The following is a 26,997-nucleotide window of genomic DNA, read 5'->3' as shown; positions in this document are numbered from 1 at the left end:
AAGGCTCTCAGTTCTGAAACAAATCAAGTTGGTAAGTAATTGTCTAGTACTGATTTTGTCTTTGGTTAAAAATAATCCCACTTTACTTGTTCAGGTATATTCCTCCCTGAAGGATATGAAAGATGAGCTCTATGTAATGTCAGCCTGCATTCAAGTCTCTGTTTATTTCTACATGGTAATGAGGCCTTTAGAGATTAGCATATCCTAGTTTGTATTTTTGTGCTACAAACTGAGTTAGAATAGGGATGTTGGGTCCTTGGAGAAAGATGTACTCCATGAATGTTTCCAGGAGAATAGAGATGTGGAAAAGTATAAATGTGTATTGAATGCCAACATGCCACAGACCTGGTCTCCCTTGATCCTGTTGTGGGTAATCATCTCCGAGCTCTGTGACCACAAAACATCTTCCTTAGCCATGGATTCGGAGAGAGAGAGAGAGAGAGAGAGAGAGAGAGAGAGAGAGAGAGAGAGAGAGAGAGAGAGAGAGAGAAGGAGAGGGCGCTTTTTTATTTCTTCTGAGTCCCTCTTTTTTCTGAGATGGTTGAACTTCACTGCCTTCTGTATTTCAGTAAATGTAGTTCTCTTTTACTTAGAAAAGCTATTCATTGACTCTCCTTCCCTGTGATGACTCCCTACAGGATAGACCACTGGAACAATGAGAAGGAAAAGATTCTGCTGCTCACAGACAAGATGCTTTTGATTTGCAAATATGACTTCATCCTGCTGAGCTGTGTGCAGCTGCAGCAGATTCCCCTCAGTGCTATCTGTCGCATCTGCCTGGGCAACTTTGCCTTCCCTAAGATGTCACTGGACAAGTGAGTACACTATATGCCTTTGACTTGTAAAAGTGTCTCGGGAGGGGAGAGGCAGGCAGGAAAACTGGTAACAAGGTCAGTTCACTAGTATGTTGGGAGAAATCAGGGGGACGGCGAAGCTTTGCAAAATTATTAAGTTTATTTTCTATATCAGGTATCAAAGACACAGCTTGAAGCAAACGGGCACTTAATTGGAGAATCTGAGAAGTCAATAGGTGTGAAGAGCTGTGAGAAAGAGGAAATGTGATTGACTCTAGTCATGTGACACACAATTAGAGAGTTTTTATGGAGAGGCCCTTGAACCAATGTTTGTTGGTGGGTGGGAGTTAGTGGAGGGAAAATGCCAAAGTTGAATAAAATTCTTAGCAGAAGGAAGAGCACAGCCAAAAGAGTGGAGGTAGGAAAAAGTGTCATATCCTTAGGAATTCAAATTATTTTGTAAACCCAGTGGATAGATGTCAAGATGGTTGATAGCTCTGTAAGTCTTTTGGAAATCTTCCCTCTAAACTCAGCAGGGGTGGAGATTAACTGTCTCAGAAAGGTTCCCAGTTAACAGGGGACAGGGCGAGTTCTACAGAGGAAGATGGCGGAAGGGAGGAAGTTCTTCTTGTAGTCTTAGAAACATATTTCCTAAACATTTTATTTTTATAGTTTTGTTAGTTCATTCAATTATACATCACAGTGAGGCTCGAAGTGATAGAAAAGACATGCAAACATCATTTGGTGCATTTCCCTCCATGTCCCACCCTGCTCACCCCTCCCTCCTAGTGAGATGATAGTGTGATACCTTCAAATATGGACATAGCATTATTTGAATTGTTTCCTTCCTCAGTCCTCTGCTTTCCCCTCTTCAATTACCTCCCCAGATCACTACCACTATACTGCTCTATCTTTATCTAAAGTCTCTTATGTCTTCCACTTTCTCTCCAGATTCCACATATGAAAAACAAAACAAAACAAAACAAAACAAAAACATTTGAGCCTTGACTTTCTGGGATTGCTGAAAGCACTTAGCATAATATTCTCCAGGTCCATCCATTTTCCTGAAAATGACATAATTTGGCTCCTTTTTATGGTTAAATAGAATCCCATTGTATGTATATATCATGTCTTCTTTATATATTCATCGGTTGATGGACACCTAGGTTGGTTTTATGATTTGACTACTGAGAAGTGAGCTGCCATGAATGTAGGTATGCACATATTGCCTTAGTATTCTGTCTTTAATTCTTTTAAGAAGATGTCAAGGAGCGGTTTATCTAGGTCATTTGGTGGTTCCATTCCTAGGATTTTGCAAATACTCCACACTGATTTCCACAATGGTAGGATCCTAAATCTTCTGGATTTAAGCCAGAACTGTCTTTCTCTAAGACTGAATTTGAGCTCTTCCTAATGAACTGTGAGCTTTTTGAGGGCAGGCACCACTGTGTTGTTCTTTAAACAAGTAACACTGGGCTTGGCATATAGTGAGAACTGAGAAATATTTTTAGGACACAGGAATAAAAAACAGCCTGATCACGTGATTGGTTTTCTTATGCAAAGCTTACCGTATTACAAGCTTAGGGGTATGTGTGTGTGTGTGTGTGTGTGTGTGTGTGTGTGTGTGTTACTGAGGATTGAACCCAGGGGCATTCTCATTCTACCTCTGAGCTACACCTCAACTGTATTTTTTTAATTTTCTATTTTGCAACAAGGTCTCACTAGGTTGCCAAGCACCTCACTATGTTGGCCACAGGCCTGTGATCCTCTTGTCTCAGCCTCCCAAGTGCTGAGATTACAAGTGTGTGCCACCATACCTAGCTAAAACCCCATTTTTATTTATTCTTTTTTTTGTGTGTGTGTGGGTCTGAGGATGGAACCCAGAGACATTTAACCTTGGAGCGCTACATCTCCTTCCCTGTTTTTTATTATTTATTTTGAAACACGGTCTAACTAAGTTGTGGAGGGCCTCACTAAGTAGCTGATGCTGTCCGCGAACTGTTATCCTCAGGTCTCAGCCTCCAGAATGCTGGGATTACAAGTGTGCACCACCACGCCTGGATTATTTATTCTTTTAATGGATGCAAAATGTGATTCATTCATTTGGTTTGTTAACTTATAGAATGGGTAGATTTTTAAATTATGTACAGACATAAAACATATGTAAACATCACAGAAAGGTTTAAGACTTGTATTTATAATTATATATCATAGTGAGATTCAAAAGGATTCACTCATATATGACTACTTAATTTTAAAAGACATTTTTTCCACCCTCTAACCTCAGTCCAGTGCTCTCTCCATAAGTGAGAACAGCTTCTGGCCTATTTTTTAAAAATGTTTATAAACAGGAAAAGACAAAAATATCTCTGTAAATACATGAATGCATATACATATATAAAAGGATATATCTATTCATGCTTATCTATTACATATTATTTTACCCAGTGGGAGTTCATACCATAAACTGTCCTGCTCCATGCTGTATGTATATCCATACATATCTTGGGAACATATTCAATAATCTGTAGATAAATATCAGTCTTTAATAGTGCAAAGTATTACATTTAAGTCTGTTTCTCTGGCCCCTCATTAACAAATAAAAAACTTTGCTACTAAAAACAATGGTGCTTTTAAATATCTTTGTCTATTAGATATTGCACAAATGTGAAAATGCACCTGTAATGTGTGTAGTTCTCAAAGTGGAATTATTAATGCAAAGCCATGTTAATATTGACTGATAGAGATTGACAGATTGCCTTCTCAACAGGTGATACCAATCATGCCCCCAGGAAGCCCGAAAACATCCTTTACCACAAAATGGAACCAATATCATAAATTATGAAACTTTCTTTGCCAGTGAGATAGATTAAGTACATCTTATTTCTTGTTCTTACTTGCATCACTAAAGTTTGAAGAAAGATAAACATGTTTTTCTTATGTTAGAAAGTCATTTTATTCTTCTGAGAATTTTCTTTTTTGACCATAACCCCTATTTTTCTGTATTAAGATACTGAGTATTTTAGTAATGATTTAGTAGTGAACTTTTTATATATCAAACAACTGCATTTGTTTTCTGTCATATATTAGCAAATGCTTTCTTCCTTGTTTGTCATATACCTTTCGAACTTTAATATTTACATACCAAATGTATCAGTCTTGCAATGCTTCTAACCTCATGTCTTTTTAAGAAAGGGTTTCTTCACACTATTTATAAAACAAATTTCAAAGTTTCTTCTAAGGATTTTATAATTATTTATGGTGCTGGAACTCAGGGGCATCTACCTCCGAGCTATACCTTCTGCCCTAATTATTTTATTCTTTATTTTGAAACAGGGTCTCACTGAATTGCAAAGGGCCACACTAAGTAACTGAGGCTGTCCTCAAACCATGATCCTCCTGTCTCAGCATCCCAAATGCTGGGATTACAAGCATACACCACCACGCCTGGTTAATTTTATTTCTTAAACACAGTTAAATTTAAATTTTACCTAAGTTTATAAGGGAAAAATAAGATATGCATTTGGCTTTCTATTTTATCCAGATGGTGACTAAGTTTTTCATCATCATTTATTCAATATTTCATCTTTCCCCCAGTGCTTTGAAATCCACCTGCATCAGATATTATTTTGCCTTGTGTATTCTTTTCTATTTCTAGGCTCTTCATTCCATTTCATTTATCTGTTACTTAAGGTATAAAATGACCTTAGTTGTTGAAGCCTTATGTTTTAATATCTGGTGGGGTTATTCCCTATTTTTTAATCATTTTTTTAGAATGTATTGTTTATTCATATTTATTTTTCATCAGCTTGACTAATTAAAAAAAATTCTTGAAATCTTATTTCAGAACTCTGGAAGTAGCTCAGAGGTTGAGTGCTTGTCAGCATGTGTGAGGCCTTGGGTTTAATTCCCAGTACTGAAAAACAACAACAACAACAACAACAACAACAAAATAACCAAAAAAACCCCTTATTTTGTTAAGATTTTCAAATATAAAAATCAGGCTTTTACTCCTGTGATAAGCCCACTTGGTCATGAAACACTACCCTTTTTATGTCCTTTACTGATATTTAATGAATATGTTTATATTTGTGTTTATGAGAAGTATTAGACTATTTATTCTTTTGTATTGTCTTTGCCAGATTTTGGTATTTGGATTATGCTGCCCTCATGAAATAAGTTGGAAAGTGTTCTTTTGTTATTTTCTAAAGGATTTTGTTTACAAGCAGTGAAATCTCTGTTGAATATCTGATGAAGTTTATAAGAGAATTCAACTGGACCTGGATACTTCTCAGTGTGGAAGTTTTTTAAAATAATAAAGTTAATTTGCTTTATAAAAATTTGTTTAATTATGCTTTTATAACTAAAACAGTTATAAAACTTTTGTTTTAATTGCAGTAAATTGTTTTTTCAAGAAATTTGCTAAGTTTATTTAAGTTTCATTTGAAGAAATAAAGTTAATAATGTTTCATTATGGCCCTTTTAATGTTGGTGAGATATTAGTAATATCTTTTTTTCTAGTAATGGTAATCTGTATCCTCTCATTTTGTCTGTTTAGTAGCTCATCAGTTTTTTGTTTTTGACAAGAATGAACATTTTTTTCATTTGGCTAATATTTACTAGTGTTTGTCTAATTATTGTTTACTTGATTCCTAGGGTTTTGTTTATTGTTTCTTTCTTTTTTTTTTTTTTTTTGGCCGGTCTGGGGATGGAACCCAGGGGCATTTGACCTCCGAGCTACACCCCCTGCCCTATTTTTTTTATTCTTTATTTTGAAACCAGGTCTCACTGAGTTGCAGAGGGCCTCACTAAGTAGCTGAGGCTGTCTGAGAACCACGATCCTCAGGTCTCAGCCTCTCGAATGCTAGGATTACAAGCGTGCGCCACCATGCCGGCTATTGTTTCTTAAACTTAGTTTTCTTCTTCTTTAACTCTTAAAGTGGAAGCCAAGGTTACTGATCTTAGATTTTTCTTATTTTTTACAATAAATATTTTCAGCTATAAATTTCCTGTTAAAAACTGCTTTTGCCACATCATAGATTTGCTAAATTTGCTTATTATCAGATAAATTTTTAAATTTTTCTTAATGATTCTTCTCTGTTTAATCATGAACACTTTAAAAGTTTTGTTGACTACTTTCCAAATATTTTGTGTTTTTCTTACTATCTTTGTATTACTGAATTTTAATTTATAAATATCTTTCAATCTTTATAAATATAATGGTTTAATTTATGGGCTAGTCTATGATACATCTTTGGAAACGTATTATGTGCCCTTGAAAATAATTTTATTTTCATTTTTCTATAAATATAAATTAGGTATTGAGTTTAGTTATTTTGTTTAGCTTATATGCCATTATTTATTTTTATATAACTTTATAGTTAACAAAACAGGTATTACAACTGAGCATTTTTGAATTTTCTAGTTCTCTCTTTAATTTTGTTAATTTTTGTGTGATTTTTTTTGTGTGTATGGTATAGAACAAACTGAGCAAACTGAGTGCTGCTGAATCCAGGTTTATTCTAACTCTGAGCTAAACTCCTAGCCCTATTTTTTTTTTTACTTTTAAATTTAAAACAAGGTCTCACTACATTCCTGAGGACCTCACTAAGTAGCTGAGGCTGACCATGAATCTGAGATCTTTCTGTCTCAGCCTCCCAAGTATATTTGTCTCTATTTTAAATTTTGATATTATTGTAGCCATTCCATCATTTTTATACTATTGTTTGCATAGTACATTTTTCATCTATTTAGCTTCTATCTATGTCTTATATTTAAAGTGTGTTTTTTGTAGAGATCACAAAGTTAGGTCCTGCTTTTAATCGATTTGGGTATGTCTACAGTTTAATGGGAGGGTTTATACTTTTCACATTTTTATAATTTTTAATATACTTTCACTGATGCATTGTGATTTTACATCATAAATAGATTCGGAACAACAGAAACACATGCACACAGTAGTTGGTATGTTTCCCTCTACATCCCACCTTGCTCTTTTCCCTCTGCATATATATTGTGATAGCTTGGTATATGTACAAAGTATTTTAACGTAATTGGAGTTAAGGCTACCTGTTATTTGGCTTCTGTTCTCCCTTTTTCTGTTTTTTTCATTCAGCTTTTGATTAAATATACTTCATAATCTAATTTTAATATATATATTGTATAACACACATATATACACACATGCACACACACATATATATGTGCATATATATATATATATATATATATATATATATATATATATTCGTAGTTGATTTAAGGAAGAATTTTTCAGCCTTAACACTTTTTGGACAGGATAACTTTTTTTGTGTAGGAAAATCATCTGCACATTTATGGATGTTTAACAGCATTCCCAGCCTCTATGTACCTACCTACCACCAAACCCTGGAAACCACTGATCTTTTCACTGTCTTCATAGTTTTTCCTTTTCTAGAATGTCCTACAGCTAGGATCATGCAGCACACAGACTTTGCAGATTGACTTCTTTCACTTAGAAACACACATTCGTGTTGTTTCATTGCCATTCTCATTGGTGTTAGATGGAATCTCAGTGTAGTTTTGGTTTGCATCTCTCTGATTGCTAATGATGTTGAACATTTTTAATATATCTATTGGCCATTTGTATCTCCTTTTTTGTGAAATGTCTATTCAATTCAGTTGCCCATTTCTTGATTGGGTTATTTGTTTTTCTAGTGTAAAGTTTTTTTATGATTTTTGTATATTCTAGATATGCTTCTGTCAGAGGGATAGCTGGTAAAGATCTTCTCCCACTCTGTAGGCTTTCTCTTTAGACTCTTGATGATTTCCTTTGATAAGAAGAAACTTTTTAGTTTGATTCCATCCCATTTATGAATTTTTATTTGATTTCCTGAGCTTTGAGGGTTTTGTTGGAGAAGTTTCTGCCTGAGCCAATATGGTGGAATGTTGAACCTATGCCCTCCTCTAACAGCTTCATAGATTCTGGTCTAATTTCCATGTCTTTGATCCATATTGAGTTGATTTCTGAGCAGGGTGAGAGGGAAGAATTTAGTTCCATTTTTCTACAAGTGGATAGCCAGTTTTTCCAGCAACATTTATTGAAAACAAAATTTATGGGCCGGCCGTGGTGGCACACGCTTGTAATCTTCATGCTTGGGAGGTGGAGACAGGAGGATCACGCTGGTTCGAAGTCAACCTCGCTGGCTTAAGAAACCCTGTTTCGAGGACTTCCGGGAAGATGGCGACCGAGAAAAGCGGGGCTTAAGAGCCCCGCTAACAACAAATCTCCATTACCACAAAATCAGCGCCTTTCATAGCCAGAAAACACCATCGCCAGTGAAACAAAAAATCACCAGGCTCCAGAGAGAAAGTGGACTGAGAACAGAGCCACAGAGGAGATACACCGGCCTCGCGCCCAAGGACGCAGCAGACGCGGCAGCAGCGCCATACTGCCGGAGGCACCGGCGAATTCACGGGACGGCTACAGCAAGCCGAGGTGAGCCACTGCGAAACAGCCAGGCGGGATTTCTCCACGCAGAGAGCATCTAAAGCTCCCAGTGGCCGAGCTCAGCACACGCTGCAGGGATTCAGAGTAGAAATCAAAATCAAGAAGAAAAACGCCAGCCCCATAGCCCAGGGCGTAGCAGCAGCGCCATATTGCCACTGGCGGCAGCAGCAGCGAATTCAGCGAGGCCAGTACAGCTACATTTGTGTACTCAAGAACAGTGAGTCAAATTGCGAGCCACAGAGGAGAAATCCCAGTACTGTACTCCCTGGGACTTGACCCAGTGGGGGAGGGGCGGTGGCAGAGATATCACACCATAGGAGAACGTGCAACCTGGCACCCCCCACAGTCTAAAGCAGCCTCTATCGACTCTCTGGGTCGGAGACTCTGTGATAAAACCCAGTAAAGGAGTAGTGGGGTCCGAGATACTACTGACTCGAGATCCAGAACACCTTAAGGGAAGTCATAGTGACCCAAGGGAAGAACCCAGAGAAGGCACAGACATCGGAAATCATGGGAAAGAGGAATAATACTGGAGCAATTAATGCCCACAACCCCACAGCATCAGAACCCGATAAAACAGAAAATCAGAGATTTCTAGAAGATCAAATCAGGAAAATAACTGTAGAAATAATAGAGGTGCTTCGAAAAGAACTCAGAGAGAGCCAAAAAGAGATAAAGGATGCAATTAATGAAGTAAAGGCCTCAATTCAAAGCACAAACAACCGATTAGAACACATGGAGAACAGAATCTCGCTCTTAGAAGATGAGCAATCCAAAAATGAACTCATAGTTTCTAATCTAGAAAAAAATATCCGACAGCAGGAATCTGACATTGAACAAATATGGGCCCATTTTAAGAGAGCTAACCTAAGAATAATTGGAATAGAGGAGGAAAAAGAAAGTGAAACCAAAGGGATCAACAATCTCTTCAAAGAAGTAATAGCAGAAAATTTTCCAAACATAGAGCAAGAGGTCGATACACAGGTCCAGGAAACTTATAGAACTCCCTTTAGACAGGATCGGAGAAGAGGATCCCCACGCCACATAATTGTCAAAATGACCAATGTGGAAGCCAAGCAGAGAATCTTAAAGGCAACAAAAACAAAGGGCCAAGTGACATTCAGAGGCAAACCAATTAGAATCACTCCAGACTTCCCAAACCAAGTCATGAGAGCCAGAAGGGCTTGGAGTAACATATTCCAAACTCTGAAAGAAAACAACTTCCAGCCAAAAATTTCCTACCCAGCAAAACTTTCTATCAAATTAGATGGAGAAATAAGAAGCTTCCATGACAAACAGAAACTGAAGGAATTTATGCCTTCAAAACCAGCACTAGAGAAAATACTCAAAGAGATTAACTACAAAGAAGAAATAGGTAACACACACCAGAACCAGAGAAACAAGAGTTTCCATCCAACAGACAATTAAGATTGGTTATCGGTGGAGACTCATTATTTATGTTAGTCTTTTACCTATCTCTAAATGGTATTGTTTGCCTTTATTGTTGTTAATTTTTAGGATTTCTAGTTGGAATATTAATATACCTTCAGATATAGCAATTGGAAATATTTTATCCCATTCTATTAGTAACTGTTAACTCTGTTTACATTGTCTTTGGATATACAATTTTTTTATTTTTTTATTTTTTAGGGAGTCTGTATACTCCTCTGTTGCCTGTGCCATTGAAATCATATCCAAGAAATCACTGCCAATTTCAATGTTGTGAGGTTTTATGACCCAGATTTTCTCCTAAAAGTTTATAGTCTTAAGATTTATATTTAGGTCTATTATCTATTTTGAGTTAATATTTGTATATGGGATTAGGTAAGGGTCCAATTTTATTCTTTTCCATGTAATTATTATTTTTTAACAATATTTAGTTAAAAGATTATCATTTCCACCACCAAATGTTCGTGGAAACCTTGTCAAAAATAACTTGACAATATAGGGAAGAATTTAGCTCTAGGCTTTTATTTAACTCCAATGGTTTATATATCTGCCTTTAGAATAGTACTACACTGTTTCAATTATTGTAGCTTTATATGGTTTGAAATCAGAAAATATATATCTTCTAGCTTTGTTCTTTTTCAAGATCGTTTTGGGTACCTAGAGTCCATATTCCATATTAGGATAGATTTTTTTCTGAAAAATAAATACATAAATATATGATAGTTTCACCTAAAAAATAGAAAAAAATATTCTCTGGTAAGAAAGAAAGCAAAAAGAAATATTGAAATGTTATCTTTAAGTCATCAAAAGCTTGAATGAGACAAATGAAACTGTTATGTGAGATTATCATTTTTAATTTTAGATAAATTGCCATAATACTAGATGTCAACTACTAAACCAATCATGGGAGGGAGGGATAGGGAGAGAATGGGGTGGGGATTGGGTGGGGGCTGACTGGGAAAAGTGTGCATGTATGTCTACAAAAGTATGTATCCTACTATGATGTATGAATACAGTGCACCAATAAAAAAAAATAATGAACAATACAAAAATAAAAAAAAATAAAAAAAGAAACCCTGTTTCAAAAAAATATATATATACATATATATTATTATATATTAGAATGTATATATATAATATATTATTAGATATTATTATATATTATATATATATTAGGTCTGGGAGTGTAACCTGGAGGTAGAAAGTTTTCCAGGAACCCTCGTACCACCAAAAAAAAAAAGAAAAGAAAAGAAAAGAAATTTATTTCTCCAGCATATGTATTTGGTTACTTTGTCAAAGATCAGTTGATTTTAGGTGTGTGCGTTAGTTTCTGTATCTTATATTCTGTTCAGTTGGTCTGTGTGCCTGTGTGCTTGTTTTGTTTTTGTTCCCAAACCATGCTTTTAATTGCTAATCTCTGTAGTATAATTTGAAGTCAGGAATTATGATGCCTCCTTCATGGTTATTGCTACTGAAAATTGCTTTGGCTATTCTGTGTCTTTTGTTTCTCAATATAATGTTTATGACTGATTTTTCTCAATATAATATTTTTATAATATTTTTCTCAATATAATGTTATTATATTGAGAAATATTATATTATAAAATATTATATTATATTATATTATATTATATTATATTATTTTTCTCAATATAATGTTTATGACATTGGTATTCTGATAGGGATTGCATTAATTCTGTAGATCACTTTTTGTAAAATGACCATTTTGATATTTATTCTGCCTAACCAAGAGCAAGGGAGATGTTTTCATCTTCCAAGGTCATCTTCAATTTTTTTAAATGTTTTATAATTTTTATTATAAAGGTCTTTTTCCTCTTTGGTTAGGTGTATTTGATTTTGTACCCTGCCATTTTGCTGAATTGGCAAATCAGCTCTAGTAGTCTTTTTTTTTTTTTTTTGGTGGTACTGGGAATAGAACACTTCTTGGGCTACACTCCCAAACCTATTTTATATTTTTTATTTGAAAACAGGGTTTTTTAAGCCCATAAGGCTGGCTTCGAATCTGCGTGATCCTCCTGTCTCCACCTCCTAAGCACGGGGATTGTAAGTGTGCGCCACCACGCCCGGCTCTAGTAGTCTTTTGATTGAGCTTTTTGGGTCTTCTACATATAGGATCGTGTCATCTGCAAACAGAGATAATTTTAATTCTTCTTTTTTATTTTAATTCCTTTGATAATTCTTTTCTTGTCTTACTGCTCTGGCAAGTCTCAAGGACTATATTGAAAAAGAGTAGTGATAGTGGACATCTGTATTGTGTCTGATTTTAGGGGGAAATCTTACATTTTTTCCCTATTCAATATAATGTTGGCTGTCTATTTATTGTATACTGCCTTAATGAGGACAAGATACATTCTTTCAATTCCAATTTTCTGCAGTGTTTTTAACATGAATGGGTGTTGGATTTTGTCAAATGCTTTTTCAACATCTATTGATATGCTCATGTGATTTTTGTTCTTAGTACTCTTTATATGGTGACTAAGGTATATTGGTTTGAGTATGTTGAACCAACCTTGCTTTCCGGGAATGAAACCAACTTCGTCGCGGTGTATGATTTTACTGATGTAATTTTGAATGTGCATGGCTAGTATTTTGTTTAGAATTTTTGCATCTATGTTCATCAATGTTGTTGGTATGTAATTTTCTTTTCTTAAGGTATCTTTATTTGTTTTTTGTATTAATGTGATACTGGCCTTGTAGAAGGAGTTTGGAAGAATTCCAACACTTTTGATTTCACAGAATAACTTGTGAAATATGAGTTTAGTTTTCTGAAAGTTGTGTAGAATTCAGCTGGAAACATGTCTGGACTTGGGCTTTTCTTTGATTGCAGAATTTTTATTGTTGTTTCTATTTATTTGCTTGCCATTGAGTGATTTAGCTTTTCTATATTCTCTTGGCTCAACTTAGGCAATTGTGTTTAGAGATCTGTGATTTTTTTCCATGCTTCCCAGTTTATTGGAATAAAAATTTTCAAAATAGTTTCTGATGATACTCTGAGTTTCCTCACTGTTTGTGGTGATATCTCTTTTGTTTCTGATTTTAATGATTTGGGTTGATTCTCTCTTTTGGTTAGGTTGACTAGAGGCATGTCAATCTTATTAATCTTTTCAAAGAAATGGACTTTTGATTTATTGATCCTTTATATTTTTTTTATTCTCTATTTCATTTATTTTTTCTCTATTTCATTTATTTTTCTGCCTTCTACTGGTTTTGGGATTGGACTGTTCCTGTTTTTCAAGGTTCTTGAGGTGTGTCATTAGGTTGTTTATTTTCTGTTTTTTTACGTGAGCAATCAATGCTATGAATTTTCCTCTTAAGACCAACTTCAATATGTCTTATAGATTTTGATATGTCATGTCTCTATTTTAATTTAATTCTAAGTTTTTTTTCTCCCCTTATTTTTGTTCTACTTCAAGAGTGTATCATTAAATCTTCATGTATTTTTGAAATTTATTTTGATGTTCCTCTTGTTTTCTACTTTCATTCCATTGTAATCTGAAAAGATGCATGAAATATGTTACATCTTTTGAATTTGCTGGTGCTTACTTTGTGGCCCAGAATGTGGCCACAAAGTAAGCTAAGAGGAATATGTATTCAGCAATTGGTAGTTGAATATTCTGTATATGTCTATTATATATTTGGTTTATAATATTCTTTAGGTTTGAAGAGTCTTTACTCAACTTTTGTCTTGAAGATCAATCTTGTGGGGTGAGTAGGATGTTGAAGTCTCCCAGTATTATTGTATTGGGTCTATTTGAGGCCTGATGTCCCAAATAATTAATTTTACAAATGTGGGTACTCTCACATTTGGGGCCTAAATGTATATTATTATGTCTTCTTGTTGGATTGTTTCTTTTATTAATAAGAAGTGTCCTGCTTTATCTCTTCTGATGTGTTTTAGATTAAAGTCTGTTTTATGAGATATCAGTGTTGCTACCTCTACTTGATTTTGGTCTTCATTTGCATGGTATATCTTTTTTCATCCTTTCACCCTTATCCTGTGGATATCTTTGGTGGTAATGTGAGTATCTTACAAGTAACATATATTTAGATAATGGTTTTTAATCTACATTGCCAGTCCGTGTATTTTAATTGGGGAGGTAAGCTCTTTGATGTTCAGTGTTATTATTGATATATGATTTTTGTTTTATATTATGTTGTGTTCTTTATCCTGTTTGTTGCAGTGTTATTTCTTCTTTCCTTAGTTTTCTACCTAATAGTGATTGCCTCTTCTCTGGTTCTAAAATTTGCTTTTTTTCCTTCTTTATTATTTATTTTTTAGCATTTCTCTAGTGCTGGGTTGGTAGTCATAATTTTTTTAAGATTCTATTTATGCTGGAATATTTTTATTTCTCTATTAAGTCTTGGATGAATGTTGTTATTTTCCAAGGTCTTTAGTACTTCATACCAGTCCCTCCTGGCATTCATTAATTGGGTTGTGAAGTCTGGAGTGATTTTTGTTTTTCCCCTTAATGTCACCTCTTTTTTCATTGTACTGCCTTTAATATTCCTTCCTTGGCTTCTATATTAGTCATTTTGATTATTATGTGGAGTGGGAGTTCCTTCTTTCATCTTAACAGTGTTCTGTATGTCTTCTGTACATGAATGTCCAAGTCTTTTTTTCTGTTTAGAAAATTATCTGAAATTATTTTTCCAAAGAGATTACAGATACCCTTGGTCTGTGCCTCTATCTCTTCTTCAGTGCCTTTTATCTGTAAGGATGTTTTATATTGTCCCATAATTGTTGGATGCTTGGTTTCTGTTGTTGTAATGTCTTCTGTGTACTATTGTCTGTGCTCTTAGTTTTGAATAAAGCGTCTTCTAACAATGATATTCTGTTTGCCATTTCATCTAATCTTCCAAAATCGTTTGCTATTGGTGTCTTCAGTTTATTTATTGACTCCATTTTTTTCAAGGCCTTTTTCTGATTTTTTCTTAAGGTCTCAATTACCTCTTTCATTTCCTGTACACTTATTGTGAGGCCTTTCATCATATGAAGATCAGAATTCCCTTCTTGTATTTTTGTAGATCAGTATTGTTGATCTTCCTTGTTGCTGAGTTGTGAGAGTTTATTGTTTTCGCATTGCTCCTTATTCTCATATTTTCAGAGTTCTCAGGTCTGTGTTTACAATGTCTTTTCATCTTCTTCCTCTTTGTGTGTGAGTTCCATGTATATTTGCTATCCCTTAATAACAAGATCTATGCTTAGGGTAAATATTCACCTATACCAATTTGACTCAAACCCTCAAACTTTGAGGTTTTTTTCCCCAGAGTCTCTTTAACTAGATATAGTTCTTAGTGCAGGTAAACAGTAGTCTCTGATTAGCTGCAGATCATTATACTGCCTTGGCCAAACTCTGCAAGACCAGAGACAAAGATGCTTTAATTCAGAGACTAATGGTTGGGACTTTATGCACTCCAGAGACCACTGCTGCTCTGCTGATTGTGAGCCCATGGTACTGCAAAGTGCTGACCTCCAGCCTCTGTGACCAGTGGGATTAGGCTCAGCAAAGCCAACAATTGGTATGTTCCAAACATATGGTCTGGGCTGCTGAGCTTTGATGGCCCCTGGGACACCATTCTAGATCTGCTTGTAATGAGGTACTTTTCAGTTAGTAGCTTACATGCATACCAGGTATAAACTTGCTGGCAGTGAGAGTACTGAATTCCAAGCTTCTGGCTGTGATCATGTAGTGTCTTGGCCTCTTGGTACAGTCTAGCCAATATGGTGCCTTTGTCACACTCCTTTCAAGGCCCAAGGTCTGACAGGAAGAGAGTGCTCTATTTCAATCCAGGAGTTTGTGTGGCTCAGTATATTGGCTTTACGGACACCATCCCTGAATTGGGAGGCTACTCCCAGGGGTCTTTACTCTCCTCAGGTGCTGGTGCTTTGTTGTACCCAAACACTACCACATACAAGTTCACTGCTTTTGGAGCCTGCAACCCAGTAGGCTGTGCTATTTCTCCCTGGAACCACTCGTTGGTATATCACAGTAATCCCTACAGTCCCTACTGGAACTCCAGGAACTGTGGGCTGTAGTTCCCTCTGTTTCTATAAGCTATTTACTAATACAAGTTTCTGCTATGTCTAATAATAAGCCCCCAAGGTCTTGGGCCACCCATGAGTCTATTTCCTTGCCACATAAGTCCCTGTGGCCAGGCATGGATAGCTTTACTCGCAGGAATGAATTGTTAACTTACACTGATGGATGCTGCTTCAGATCAGTGCCAGAGGAGATAAGTTCAGCTGGCTGAGGTGTTTGCCTGAATCATCTATTTCCATTGGGTGCCTGATTGCCATGCCTAGGACAGAATGCCAACTGCTTTCACTGATGGTCTGTCATTGTCAGCCTCACAACAATCTACAGCTTCTTTCTGTATATCTCTGGAATCCACAGTGCAGGCAGCTGCCAGCTCCTTCACTGCAACCTGTCTCAGGTGGACTGCCACAGGTCTCTGGTCTCTGTTTCCAAGGTGGATCTCTGGTCTTTATTCTCATTCTGGTTCTGCTGGTTTTCAATGTTTTGTTTTTGTTGTTGTTGTTGTTGACTTTTTTTGCTGCTTTTCTTTCCTTATGGAGAAGCAGTCTACCCAGTGGTTGAGTTATAGATCTCAGAGCACTGGAATTCTGTCTCACTCAGAGTTGCCATCTTCAATCTGCTGTTGTTGACTGCCACTCTGGATCTCTGGAGGATGTGGTGAACTCAACAGCCACTGCTGCAGGTTGGGTCCAAATAGGAGGTGCCAACAGCTAACAATTCCAATGAGCTACAGCTGCTTACTTCATTTCAAGTCATTGGCTTTTTTTTTCCCCTGGGAGTCTCTAGAAGTCCTGGTGTGGTGGGGCAAGATGGTACCACCAAGGTGGCCATAGCTGCAGCTGTGGAAGCGAGCAGGGTACTTATCTGCTGTCTTTTCTGCCTCCTAGCCTTGTTCCCATCACCTTTCAATAACTGGCATTCTGTACAAATTAATGCTGGTTTCTTTCTCTTGTCAAGACATTGTTTTTGCAACAACTGAGATCGAGTGTCAGCAGGACTGATACGTGCTGCTTCCATCAGTTACCATCTTTCCAGATGTCCCTGAGGTTTTACTTTTCATTGACTTTATCAGATAAAGAAATGGCTTCATTTACTACTACAGGTTTGTTATATTTCAGCTACAAAAATGCCTGAAGCTGGTGCTTTTAAAAAAAGCATTACAACTTTCTTGCTTTTCTCAATGATATTAGCATCTTTAGATTTCTCTTCTTTTATGATGTTTTTTATTTATATCCTCCTAACAAAATTTCTTAATTTTGTTCAGGCATATAATTATTCATTAAATCAACAAAGCAAGAAAGGAGGTGAATAAAATAATTGTAAATATATTTTCTAGGTAATACATTTAATTAGTTTTAATTGTAAATACTTTTATAATTAGCTAATAATTAGATGATCAGCTTATAGATTTCAAAGTACCCCTTTATTTGAGTTTAGCTGTTCATAATTTGTCAGTGTCTAGTGCACTGGAGACCTCAGGGTAAAGCCTATTAATCAGGACACAGGGGATGCAGATTTTCATGTACAACTGCATGTTTTATTGAGAGAGCAATCCGACTTTTATAGAGAAAGTTTCTATTGACTACATTGACGAATTTAGCTATTTCAGACATTAAAAGGTTATCTTAAAGCAACAATGGATGTGTCTAAGTAAAGCCAAAGGACTAATCTCAAACTTAAAACAACTCTTTGTTTTACAAATAGAAGCAAGGAACACCTGTGACTGCTCATAACATCTCAAGCTGTATTTTATACCAATACGTTTTCTGAGATGTCTAGACTGGGAAGGACATGCAAAGAGGCCTGGAGCTGCTTCCTGGCCTTCAAGAGAACTTGGCAAAACTCGGAGCTCACTGATTAGAGGAAGTATGCTTGCCTCCCAGCCTGGCATTTCAAGCTACTTCTCAGGAGCCAGTTGCTTTGTTAACCCATTAAGAAGGAGCCTGCATCTCAGTACTCTCACAATAATTGAGTTATTTTATTTTCTCATTTATTATTTTTTACATTTATCTATACTATTTTCTATCATTCAGTGTGTGTGTGTGTGTGTGTGTGTGTGTGTGTGTATGTGTGTGTGTGTAATGCAGTTTGTAGCATCTTCAACTGGAATTTAATTTATTTGTAGTCATTTTATTAGTAATGTAAAATTTACATATTTAAATTTCTTTAATGTCACTTTTTAGATTATACAATATTGTTTTATTTTTCTATATTCTATATTCTGATGTTTTTCTTTGTTCATTTACTCCTTGGCCTAAAAATAAAAGTAATTTTTATTTTATTTTATTTATTTATTTTTTGGCAGGTCTGGGGATGGAACCCAGGGGCATTCGATCTCCAAGCTATACTTCCTGCCCTATTTTTTATTCTTAATTTTGAAACAAGATATCACTAAGTTGTGGAGGGCCTCACAGTATAGCTGAGGCTGTCTGCAAACCACAATCCTCTGGTTTCAGCCTCTCAAATGCTGGGATTACAAGCATGCGCTACCGCGCCTGACTAGTAATTTTTTTTTTTTTTTTTTTTTTTTTTTGGTGGTACTGGGGTTCCTGGAAGCCCTTCTACCTCCGGGCTACACTCCCAGACCTATTTTTACATTTTTATTTGGAAACAGGGTCTCCTAAGCCAGCACGCACGGCTGGCTTCGAACCTGCACGATCCTCCTGTCTCTGCCTCCCAAGCGTAGGGATTACAAGTGTGCGCCACCATGCCCGGCTTGTAATTTTTTTAAAAATTGAATTTTTAGCTGGGCGTGGTGGCACACACTTGTAATCTCCAAGCTTGGGAGGCAGAGACAGGAGGATTGGGTAGGTTCACTGGCTTAAGTGAACCTGTTTCCAAATAAAAAATATAAAATGGGTCTGGGAGTGTAGCCCATAGGTAAAAGGGTTCCATCCCCAGTACCGCCAAAAAAAAAAAAAAAAAAAAAATTGAATTTTTACCTCTTTATTTTTTAATTTATTTATATATTTTTTGGTGGTACTGGGGGTGGAACCCAGAGGCTTTCTACCTCCGGGCTATGCTCCCAGACCTATTTTATATTTTATTTGGAAACAGGGTCTCACTGAGTTGCTTGAGAGCCTCACTCAGTAGCTGAGGCTGCTTCAAACCTGTGTGATCCTTCTGTCTCAGCCTCCCAAGGACGGGGATTACACGCCCGGTGAATTTTTACCTCTTTAAATTTTGTAATTAATTTCTAGCTTTATTGCGATGTGTTATGAACATCTCTGTTCTTTTTCTACTTTCTGTAATTTACTAAATGTTTTCAAAATTTAAATTGACAGTTTTTTTATCAATTTAATAAATTGAATGTGTTCTCTCTGCTTTTTGTGTTTCACATTTAATAAATGGTTCTTAGACCCAATATCATCATATATCATGTCATTTATCTTTTCTCTCTTTGCTTACTTATTTAATAATAATTTTTTTTGGCTACTGAATCTGTCATAGACTGAGGCAAATTTTACTATTGCTGTGGTAGGTTGTTTTACTATTATCAATCCACATTATGATGTTGATACAGTGTTGTTTTATATCTAAGATGGCACATTTATTTTTCATTACAAAGTGTATCTCTCACAATTCCTTTCCAGCTGGGTATTGCAACTCTTATGTTTTTTGTTTCTTTGAATTTTCTTGATATGTCTTGTCTATTTTTTACTTTAAACTTTCTGAATCTCTTTTCAAATGTCAACTTGCATATAGCATATACTTAGATTTTACTATATACACTGACCTGGAGGTCTTCTTTTAATTAGTAAGATTAATTTCTTTACAGGTATTCGTATTTCATTTTATAAGATTTTAGTTATACCATCTTGATTTTTATGTTACTGTATTTTAAAAATATATTGCCCTATTGTGTATATTTACTTTGCCTTCCATTAGGTGCATTTTTTTCTTCTAATATAGGTTTTCAGTCCAATTTCTTTCTATTGGTGATGGTATGACAACATAATATCCTTATTCCTATCTTTTCTAAATATTCTACTTCCTAATAGAAACCAATTTACATGAGCAACTCACTTTCCTCAACTTAACTTCCTGCTTATACATCATTTATTTTTTTTTCAGTTGCATGTAATGATCGTTATTAATTACTTTAAAAGGTTATTTACTTAAGTAATGTTTCCACTTGATGTTCTATCATAGCATGTATTAGACTTCCATACTGAAAGATGGAAGACCATATATTTCTGCTCTTCTCAAATTCTCCCATCCTTTGCTTCTCTTCTTTCATTAGTTTTATTGAATAGATTTTGTTTTTTTTTTTTTCCTGGAATATTCTATTTAATTTCCAAGGAGGTATCCAATTATTACCACTGTAAGTTGATGTAATTCTAGATCTCCTAGTTAACCTTTAACGCTTATCCAGATCTACATCCCATGGTTAGAGAGAAAGAGAGGGAGAGGGAGAGAGAGAGGGGGAGAGAAAGAGAGAAAGAGAGAGAGAGAGAGAGAGAGAGAGAGAGAGAGAGAGAGAGAGAGAGAGCCTGTGCCAGTAGCTGCCATGCTGTTACAGGGCTTTTTGTGCACCCAGGGATAGGAATATAAGGTGGTGATGGAGTAGTTTTGTTCAGTACTGTTCAGAAATTTTAAGCAACTCTCCATATTAGAAGATTGGATTCATAGTACATGTCTGGTTTCCAGTTCCAATTTTACAGCTGTTAAAATTTTTTTCTCTTGTATATTAACAATCTTAGTTTGGACTCTGAATTTTTTTTTTTTTTTTTTTTTTTTTTTTTTGCCAGTCTGAGGATGGAACCCAGAGGCATTTGACCTCTGAGCTATACCCCCTGCCCAATTTTTTATTCTTTATTTGAAACAGAGTCTCACTGAGTTGCGGAGGGCCTCACTAAGTAGCTGAGGCTGTCCTCAAACCGCGATCCTCCGGTCTCGGCCTCCCAAATGCTGGGATTACAAGCGTGCGCCACCACGCCCAGCTGTGAAAAAATTTTAATATGCCTCATGGATATTTGGGGTTATCAAGTTCTGCTTGCAGGGCATAGTGGTGCACACCTATAATCTCGGTACTTAGGTGGCTGAAACAGGAAGATCAAAGATTGGATGCCAGCCTCAGTAGCATAGTAAGAGTCTCAGCAAACTAGTAAGACACTTTATCCAAACAAAATATAAATTTAAAAAAGGTCTAGAGGTATAGCTCAGTGGTAGAATGTCCCTAGGTTTAATCCACAGTATAATCAAAAAAGAGAAAAAAAGGTTCTGTTTCTTTTTTCCCCCAAATTAAAGCTTTTGTTAACATGGAACTGAGTAGATGGATTTGATTGTTATCTTTACTTTCAACTGAGTTGGCCTTCCTCAGGCATTAGGTCACCATTATAAGGCAAGAGGTGAGGTGGCAGTAGGCAGAGAAGAGAGTAGGAGGCCAGGGAAATTCAGCTGCACAGTAACAACAAGCAAGTGACTCCAGAGAAAAACCCGGCAGAGTCTGAGCAGGTCCCCTCGTTAAGAGAAATGCAGTGATTTCACAGTGGTACCCACGAGCGATAGGTGGTAACAATAACATTGTTCATCCAGTGCCTTTACCTTCCCTTGACATCTGACCATAGCACTCAAAAATAAAAGTAGGACTGATGGACTGCATTTCCCAGATGAGAAAAATGAGACAGAAAGTTCCAGGACCCAGGCACCATCACCTATTGCATATTAGAGTTGGGTCTCAAATCCTGTTCTTTAGACTCCCTGCTTAGTGCTCTTTTCTATGTTTTCTCCCTCTTTCTTTCTTCTTTATTTTCCCCTCTCTTTCATTTCCTTCAGCTTTCTTCCCCTTCCCTTATCCTCTCTCTCTTTCTCTTCCCTTATCTCTTTTATTTTCCTTTCCTGATCCTTTTTTTCTCTTCTTTCTCTCTCTCTCCTTTCTCTCTGTACCTCAGGATGAAGGTAACTTCTCCCATTAGAGGAACTTTGACTTTTACTAAGAAGTCACGATGAGTTGGGCCCAGTGTGGTGGTGCACTCCTGTAATCCCAGCACTTGGGAGGGCTGGCCAGGAGGATCACAATTTTGAGACCAGGGCACAGTAACCTTTGAGACCCTGGGTATGTGACTCAAAAGTAGATTGTTCCTGGGTTCAAGTTCCAATACCATAGACAAATACATGTACACACAAGGGCGCGCGCGCACACACACACACACACACACACACACTCATGCCAAATACTGACAGAACCCAACAGAACATGTGCCAACAAATCCCATGTATTGCTGCTAACAAAGCAGGTGTTTTGTTCTATTCAGTTTGGCTTTGGCTTAATGTGAAGAGACAGAGCGATAGCAAGAAACATCTAAAGTCTATAGATTATTATTTGTGCGATGACGGCAGATTCATTAGATTACAGCACTTGTGCCAGACAAAACTAGGAAATAGTAAAAGACCTGGATATACTCCAGGGGAGCTAGTTGCTAGTACTCATATCTTGTTTCTTATCTGAGATGAGTCCTAAATCTTATTTCTATCATAATTGGATTACTTTACAGATTTTAATTATAAAGTAATTTTAATAATCCAATTGTGCACATAATCTCCCCCAAAAGTAGAGGTAGAAGGTAGGGGGGAAAGACAACATTTCCATGTGAATTAATTATAGGGTTAAAGCTCTGACTAATCTTAGTCATACTGTTTTCTCACTGTTTGATTTTGGACAAGTCACTTTCATTCTATGGGTCTCAGTTTCCAATCTAAAAAAAAAATCACTCAATAATGTCCCTGGCAGGCCCAACTCACAGACTCACTATGGACCTACATGACAGATGGGAAAATGCCTTGTGAATTGCATAGTGCTAACATAAAAGTAAGATTTTACTTAAAGAGTTCTAAGAAACTAGTATTTATTTGTCACCTCTTCCACTTTTTAAAAATAGGCTCACAAGATATAAGAGTGAAGAAAATGAGATTCTGAGGAGTAACTGACTTGCTCTCTTATGGAAACAGATGGTCGTAGAATCTGAAACATGAGGTCTCTGATTTCAAATCCTCTCCCCTTTATCATGCACTCAGTTCTTGTCCTCAAATGCATTGCAAATATTGCTACTATTGGTTCTGGGGATTGAATTAAGGAACATTTTACCTCTGAGCTACACCCCTCAGCCCTATTTAAAAAAATTTTTTTTTTTTTTATACTGAAAAACGGTCTTGCTAAGTTGCTCAGGTTTTTCACTGAATTTTTGAGACTGGCCTTGAAGTTGAGATTCCCCCGTCTCAGCCTCCCAAGTATGGGGATCACAGGTGTGGACCACAGTGCCTGGCTACATTATAATTTCTGATGGTAAACAGGCCCCTTTCTTTACCTGTATTCCTATCTGGACTCTGTAACAAAGAAGTAGAGTGTGGAAAGCAAGTTCTGAAGACAAGCTGGCTGGGGGCTGGCCCCAGATCTGCCTCGGGTAACCGGGAGCAAGTTCCCAAACAATCCATGTCTCAGTATTCTCATTTCTAACGGGTGGGAGGATAACAGTAGTATGTATCTCTTAAGTCTGTGTTGAAGGTCTAATTATATGATCATGTAAAATACCTAAAGGAATATTGGGTACCCCGTATATGTATTTAAGTGATACAAGTGTATAATAGGTTTGCTAGAAAGATATTGATTTAGGATTCAGGCATCTGGGTCCTGATTCACTTTCCTGTTATAAGTTTCTTCTCCTTGCTGAATCTCTTTTTCTGAATTTATAAAGTCTCTAAGGGCTTTTTTTTATTCTATTGAAACTCTATGCTTGCATAGTACTCAATTGGTGTAGCAATTTTCCAAGAGCCATTCATCTTAGAGAACTAAATAATTTTACCTAATCAATTCCTCCTGTGAAAAATATCTCTAAAGAGGTTTCCTGTTGAAAAATATTGTTGCTGTCACATTGATATGCCAACAAAAGCTGAGTGAGGAGGTCAAGCCAAGAAATGTTTCCCTACAAGAGTCAGAATTACACATATATCTTTTTGTGCTGTTTATATTTGCATGCTGCAAAATAAAAGGGAAACACCAAGCTGCAGAAGAGAGGCTCAGGAAACTGCTCACTGTGACCTTCGTGCATGCTGTTTCTGGAGATGCTGGTAAAAGCTGCAAATATCATCTGCTCTGGGTACCTTAGGTCAGCACGTGGAGGAAAGGACAAAGGCAGCCCAGGCACTATTCTATCATCTCAGCCTTACTCCCTTGGGTCCCAAGGCCAGGGAGCTGCTCTGTGCCTTCGGAGTTCTAATTTGGCTTCTCTTCCTTGGATAAAAGCTTCAAAGGGCCTCTGTTCCGGGTGAAATCGGCTCATTGCCCAGCCTGATTCTGCTGGCTTCGCGTCTGTCAGTGCCTTCTAATCACTGTTATAAGTGTGGTTCTGCAGAACACCTTGTAAAATATTTTCCTATTGCTCCAGCAACATCTCCTGTCTAGACAATCTAATTATGAGCACAGAGCAAATAGTTGAAGTGTATGCCGCCCCCAAGGGTTGCATAACTCCAGCAGTGAGAATGGGAAGGAAGGGGAGGGACGTGTGAGCCCTGTGGGTTACTTTTTTTGTTGACCTGACCAGAAAATTGTGTGCTGCATAAGAATCTGGATAACTTTTAATTAAGGAGAAATAATCTGGCGAAAGCTGGCATTTTGTTATTTTTTTTCAAACTCTGAGAGTTAAAGGTACTGATGTATTTCCCTCTAATCACGTATTTTTCTTGGCTTCATACATGGTTTGTGGTCTTTGTTAAAAAAAAAAAAGAAAAGCAAAAAGCCACTGATTAATAATCTTCCCTCCCAGCAGCATTTTTTAAAATAAAAAGCAGCTCCCTAAATGTATGTTCTTTCCACTTAGTAATTTGATTGCATTCATTGAGCTCTTCCTGAGTCCGGCTATGGGGCAGACATTGTTCATGAACCTGTGACAAGACATGGCCTCTACCACCAAGGTGTTTAGTGTCCTGGGGAGGCCGACACATGCAGACACACATCTTAGCCCAAATCGGGCTTTGGTTAGGGCTGTAGCATAAAGCCAACAGTGTCATGGGCACAGAAGAAAGAGAAAAAATTTCCACTGAGAGAGATGAGAAGGTCTATGGAGGAGGTGGAATTGGAGCAGGTTTTTATAGGACGAGTAGAACTCAGGTAAAGAGGGAAGAAGAGGACAGGCAGGCATAAGTAAACAAAAGCCCAAGGAATATCATTATGCCAAGTTTGCCATGTGGCTGAGGCCCAGCTGCTGGGAACCTGGAAGTTTCTGAATAATCCTGATAGTAGGAGGAGTTTGGGTTTTAGTCATATTAGGGTGTGAGATATAGAAGGTTTTGGGGAAAAACATGAAACAATTGGAATTTTGCTTTAGAAACATAAAGATGGTAAGAATATGAAGGATGGTTTATTTTTTTAATTATTTATTTATTTATTTATTTATTTATTGGTGGTTCTGGGGGTGGAACACAGAGGCTTTCTACCTCTGGGCTATACTCCCAGACCTTTTTTATATTTTATTTGGAAACAGGGTCTCACTACGTTGCTGAGAGCCTCACTAAGTAGCTGAGGCTGGCTTTGAACCTGTGTGATCCTCCTGTCTCCGCCTCCCAAGCGCAGGGATTACAAGTGTGTGCCACCACGCCCGGCTGAAGGATGGTTTACAGAAAACAGAAACTAGAGGAAAGGGCCAGCTAGGGGATAGATTCTGTGATAATAGAGTTGGGAAATTACAAAGATTTAAATTGAGCCAGTGGATTAAAAAAAAAGGGCAAAGAATGGCAGAAGTATACTTTCTGGCCATTTTGATGATATTTATTCTGCCAATTCAAGAACATGAAAGATCTTTCCATCTGCTAAGGTCTTCTTCTATTTCTTTTATCAGTGTTTTATAATTTTCTTTGTAAAGGTCCTTTACCTCCTTGGTTAGGTTTATTCCTAAGCAGTGTGTGTGTGTGTGTGTGTGTGTGTGTGTGTGTGTGTGTGTGTATATGCTGAGTGGAAGTGTTTTCTAGATTTCTTTTTCAGTGCATTTATGGTTGTGTGCATGTATGCATCTACTATCTTGTATTCCATTAAGATGTATGACTACACTGCACCAGTAAAAAATTAAAAAAAAAGAAGTACACTCTCCTGCAGGAGCCGGCTGGATTGGATCTTCCTGGTGTGGCAGAGGGAGGAGATGCTTAGGTTCTGAGTGTGTAAGTGCGGGGTACACTCTGTCCTTGCTATCTGGACTTTCTGAGAAGCTTCAGGAAAGGATGATAGTTAAGATAAGTTAGTCCCTGACATTTACTGAGCACACATTCTGTGCTGGGTGCTATGCCAGTGCTGTGCTAGGCCCTTGGAAAGACAGAGTTTGAGTTTCTGTCCTCAGAGAGCCCACAGTCAAGTGGACAAGCAGAAAGCAATCAGCTAATGATTCTGGCAAATATATAAACACAAAAGGGATCAAAGCTGTGAAAGAGGTTTGTGAAGTATCTATTGTTATAACTTACCTGACAACTTAGTTGTATATAACAACAAAAATAGCATCCTTCTGTTTTGGAATCAGAAATATCCATAAGGCTTAGCTGAGCCCTTCCTTCCTTCCTTCCTTCCTTCCTTCCTTCCTTCCTTCCTTCCTTCCTTCCTTCCTTCCTTCCTTCCTTCCTTCCTTCCTTCCTTCCTTCCTTCCTTCCTTCCTTCCTTCCTTCCTTCCTTTCTTTTGTTTTTTTTTTGGTGGTACTGGGGGTGGAACCCAGAAGCTTTCTAACTCTGGGGTATACTCCCAGATCTATTTTATATTTTATTTGGAAACAGGGTCTAAATTGCTGAGAGCCTCACTAAGTAGCTGAGGCTGGCTTTGAACCTGCGCGATCCTCCTGTCTCAGTCTCCCAAGCGTGGGGATTACAAGAATTCGCCACCACGCCCAGCCATCCAGGCACTTTCTATCAAGGTGTTGGCTTCTTTCAGAGGTAGCAAAAGGAGACAGTGGGAGAAAGAAAGAGAGGTTGAGAGAGCAGCAGGTCTCTGGGTAACCTAATCCTGGAAGGGACATCTCATTATTTTGGCCACATTCAGTTTTCTAGAGTCAAGTCACTAAATCCAGCCCAGTCTCCATGGGAAGCTATTATACAAAAACAGAAAGTTAAAGAACAGGGAATCACTGGGCACCCTCTTAGAAGGAGTTTTACCACATACAGGATACCAGATCTTTTACTAAAGAATTTTGGCTGGACATAGTGGTACACACCTGTAATATCAATACTTGGGAG

At 37.1% G+C, this 26,997-nt stretch overlaps 1 protein-coding gene across 1 annotated transcript in view; it reads left to right on the top strand.

Moving 5' to 3' along the window:
- Nucleotides 1–26,997, top strand: part of TPRG1 (tumor protein p63 regulated 1) — a gene marked incomplete at both ends in the record, with an annotated part of 141,194 nt that overhangs the window by 38,656 nt on the left and 75,541 nt on the right. Inside the window, one exon of the mRNA XM_080696299.1 lies at nt 639–815. Coding sequence (XP_080552425.1) covers nt 639–815 — 177 coding nt within the window. The remainder of the gene's footprint in view (nt 1–638; nt 816–26,997) is intronic.

Source organism: Muscardinus avellanarius (genome assembly GCF_963383645.1).
Source record: "Muscardinus avellanarius genome assembly, chromosome: 5".
In the NCBI taxonomy this organism is placed as follows: domain Eukaryota; kingdom Metazoa; phylum Chordata; class Mammalia; order Rodentia; family Gliridae; genus Muscardinus; species Muscardinus avellanarius.
This window is presented reverse-complemented; position numbering and strand designations above follow the sequence as displayed.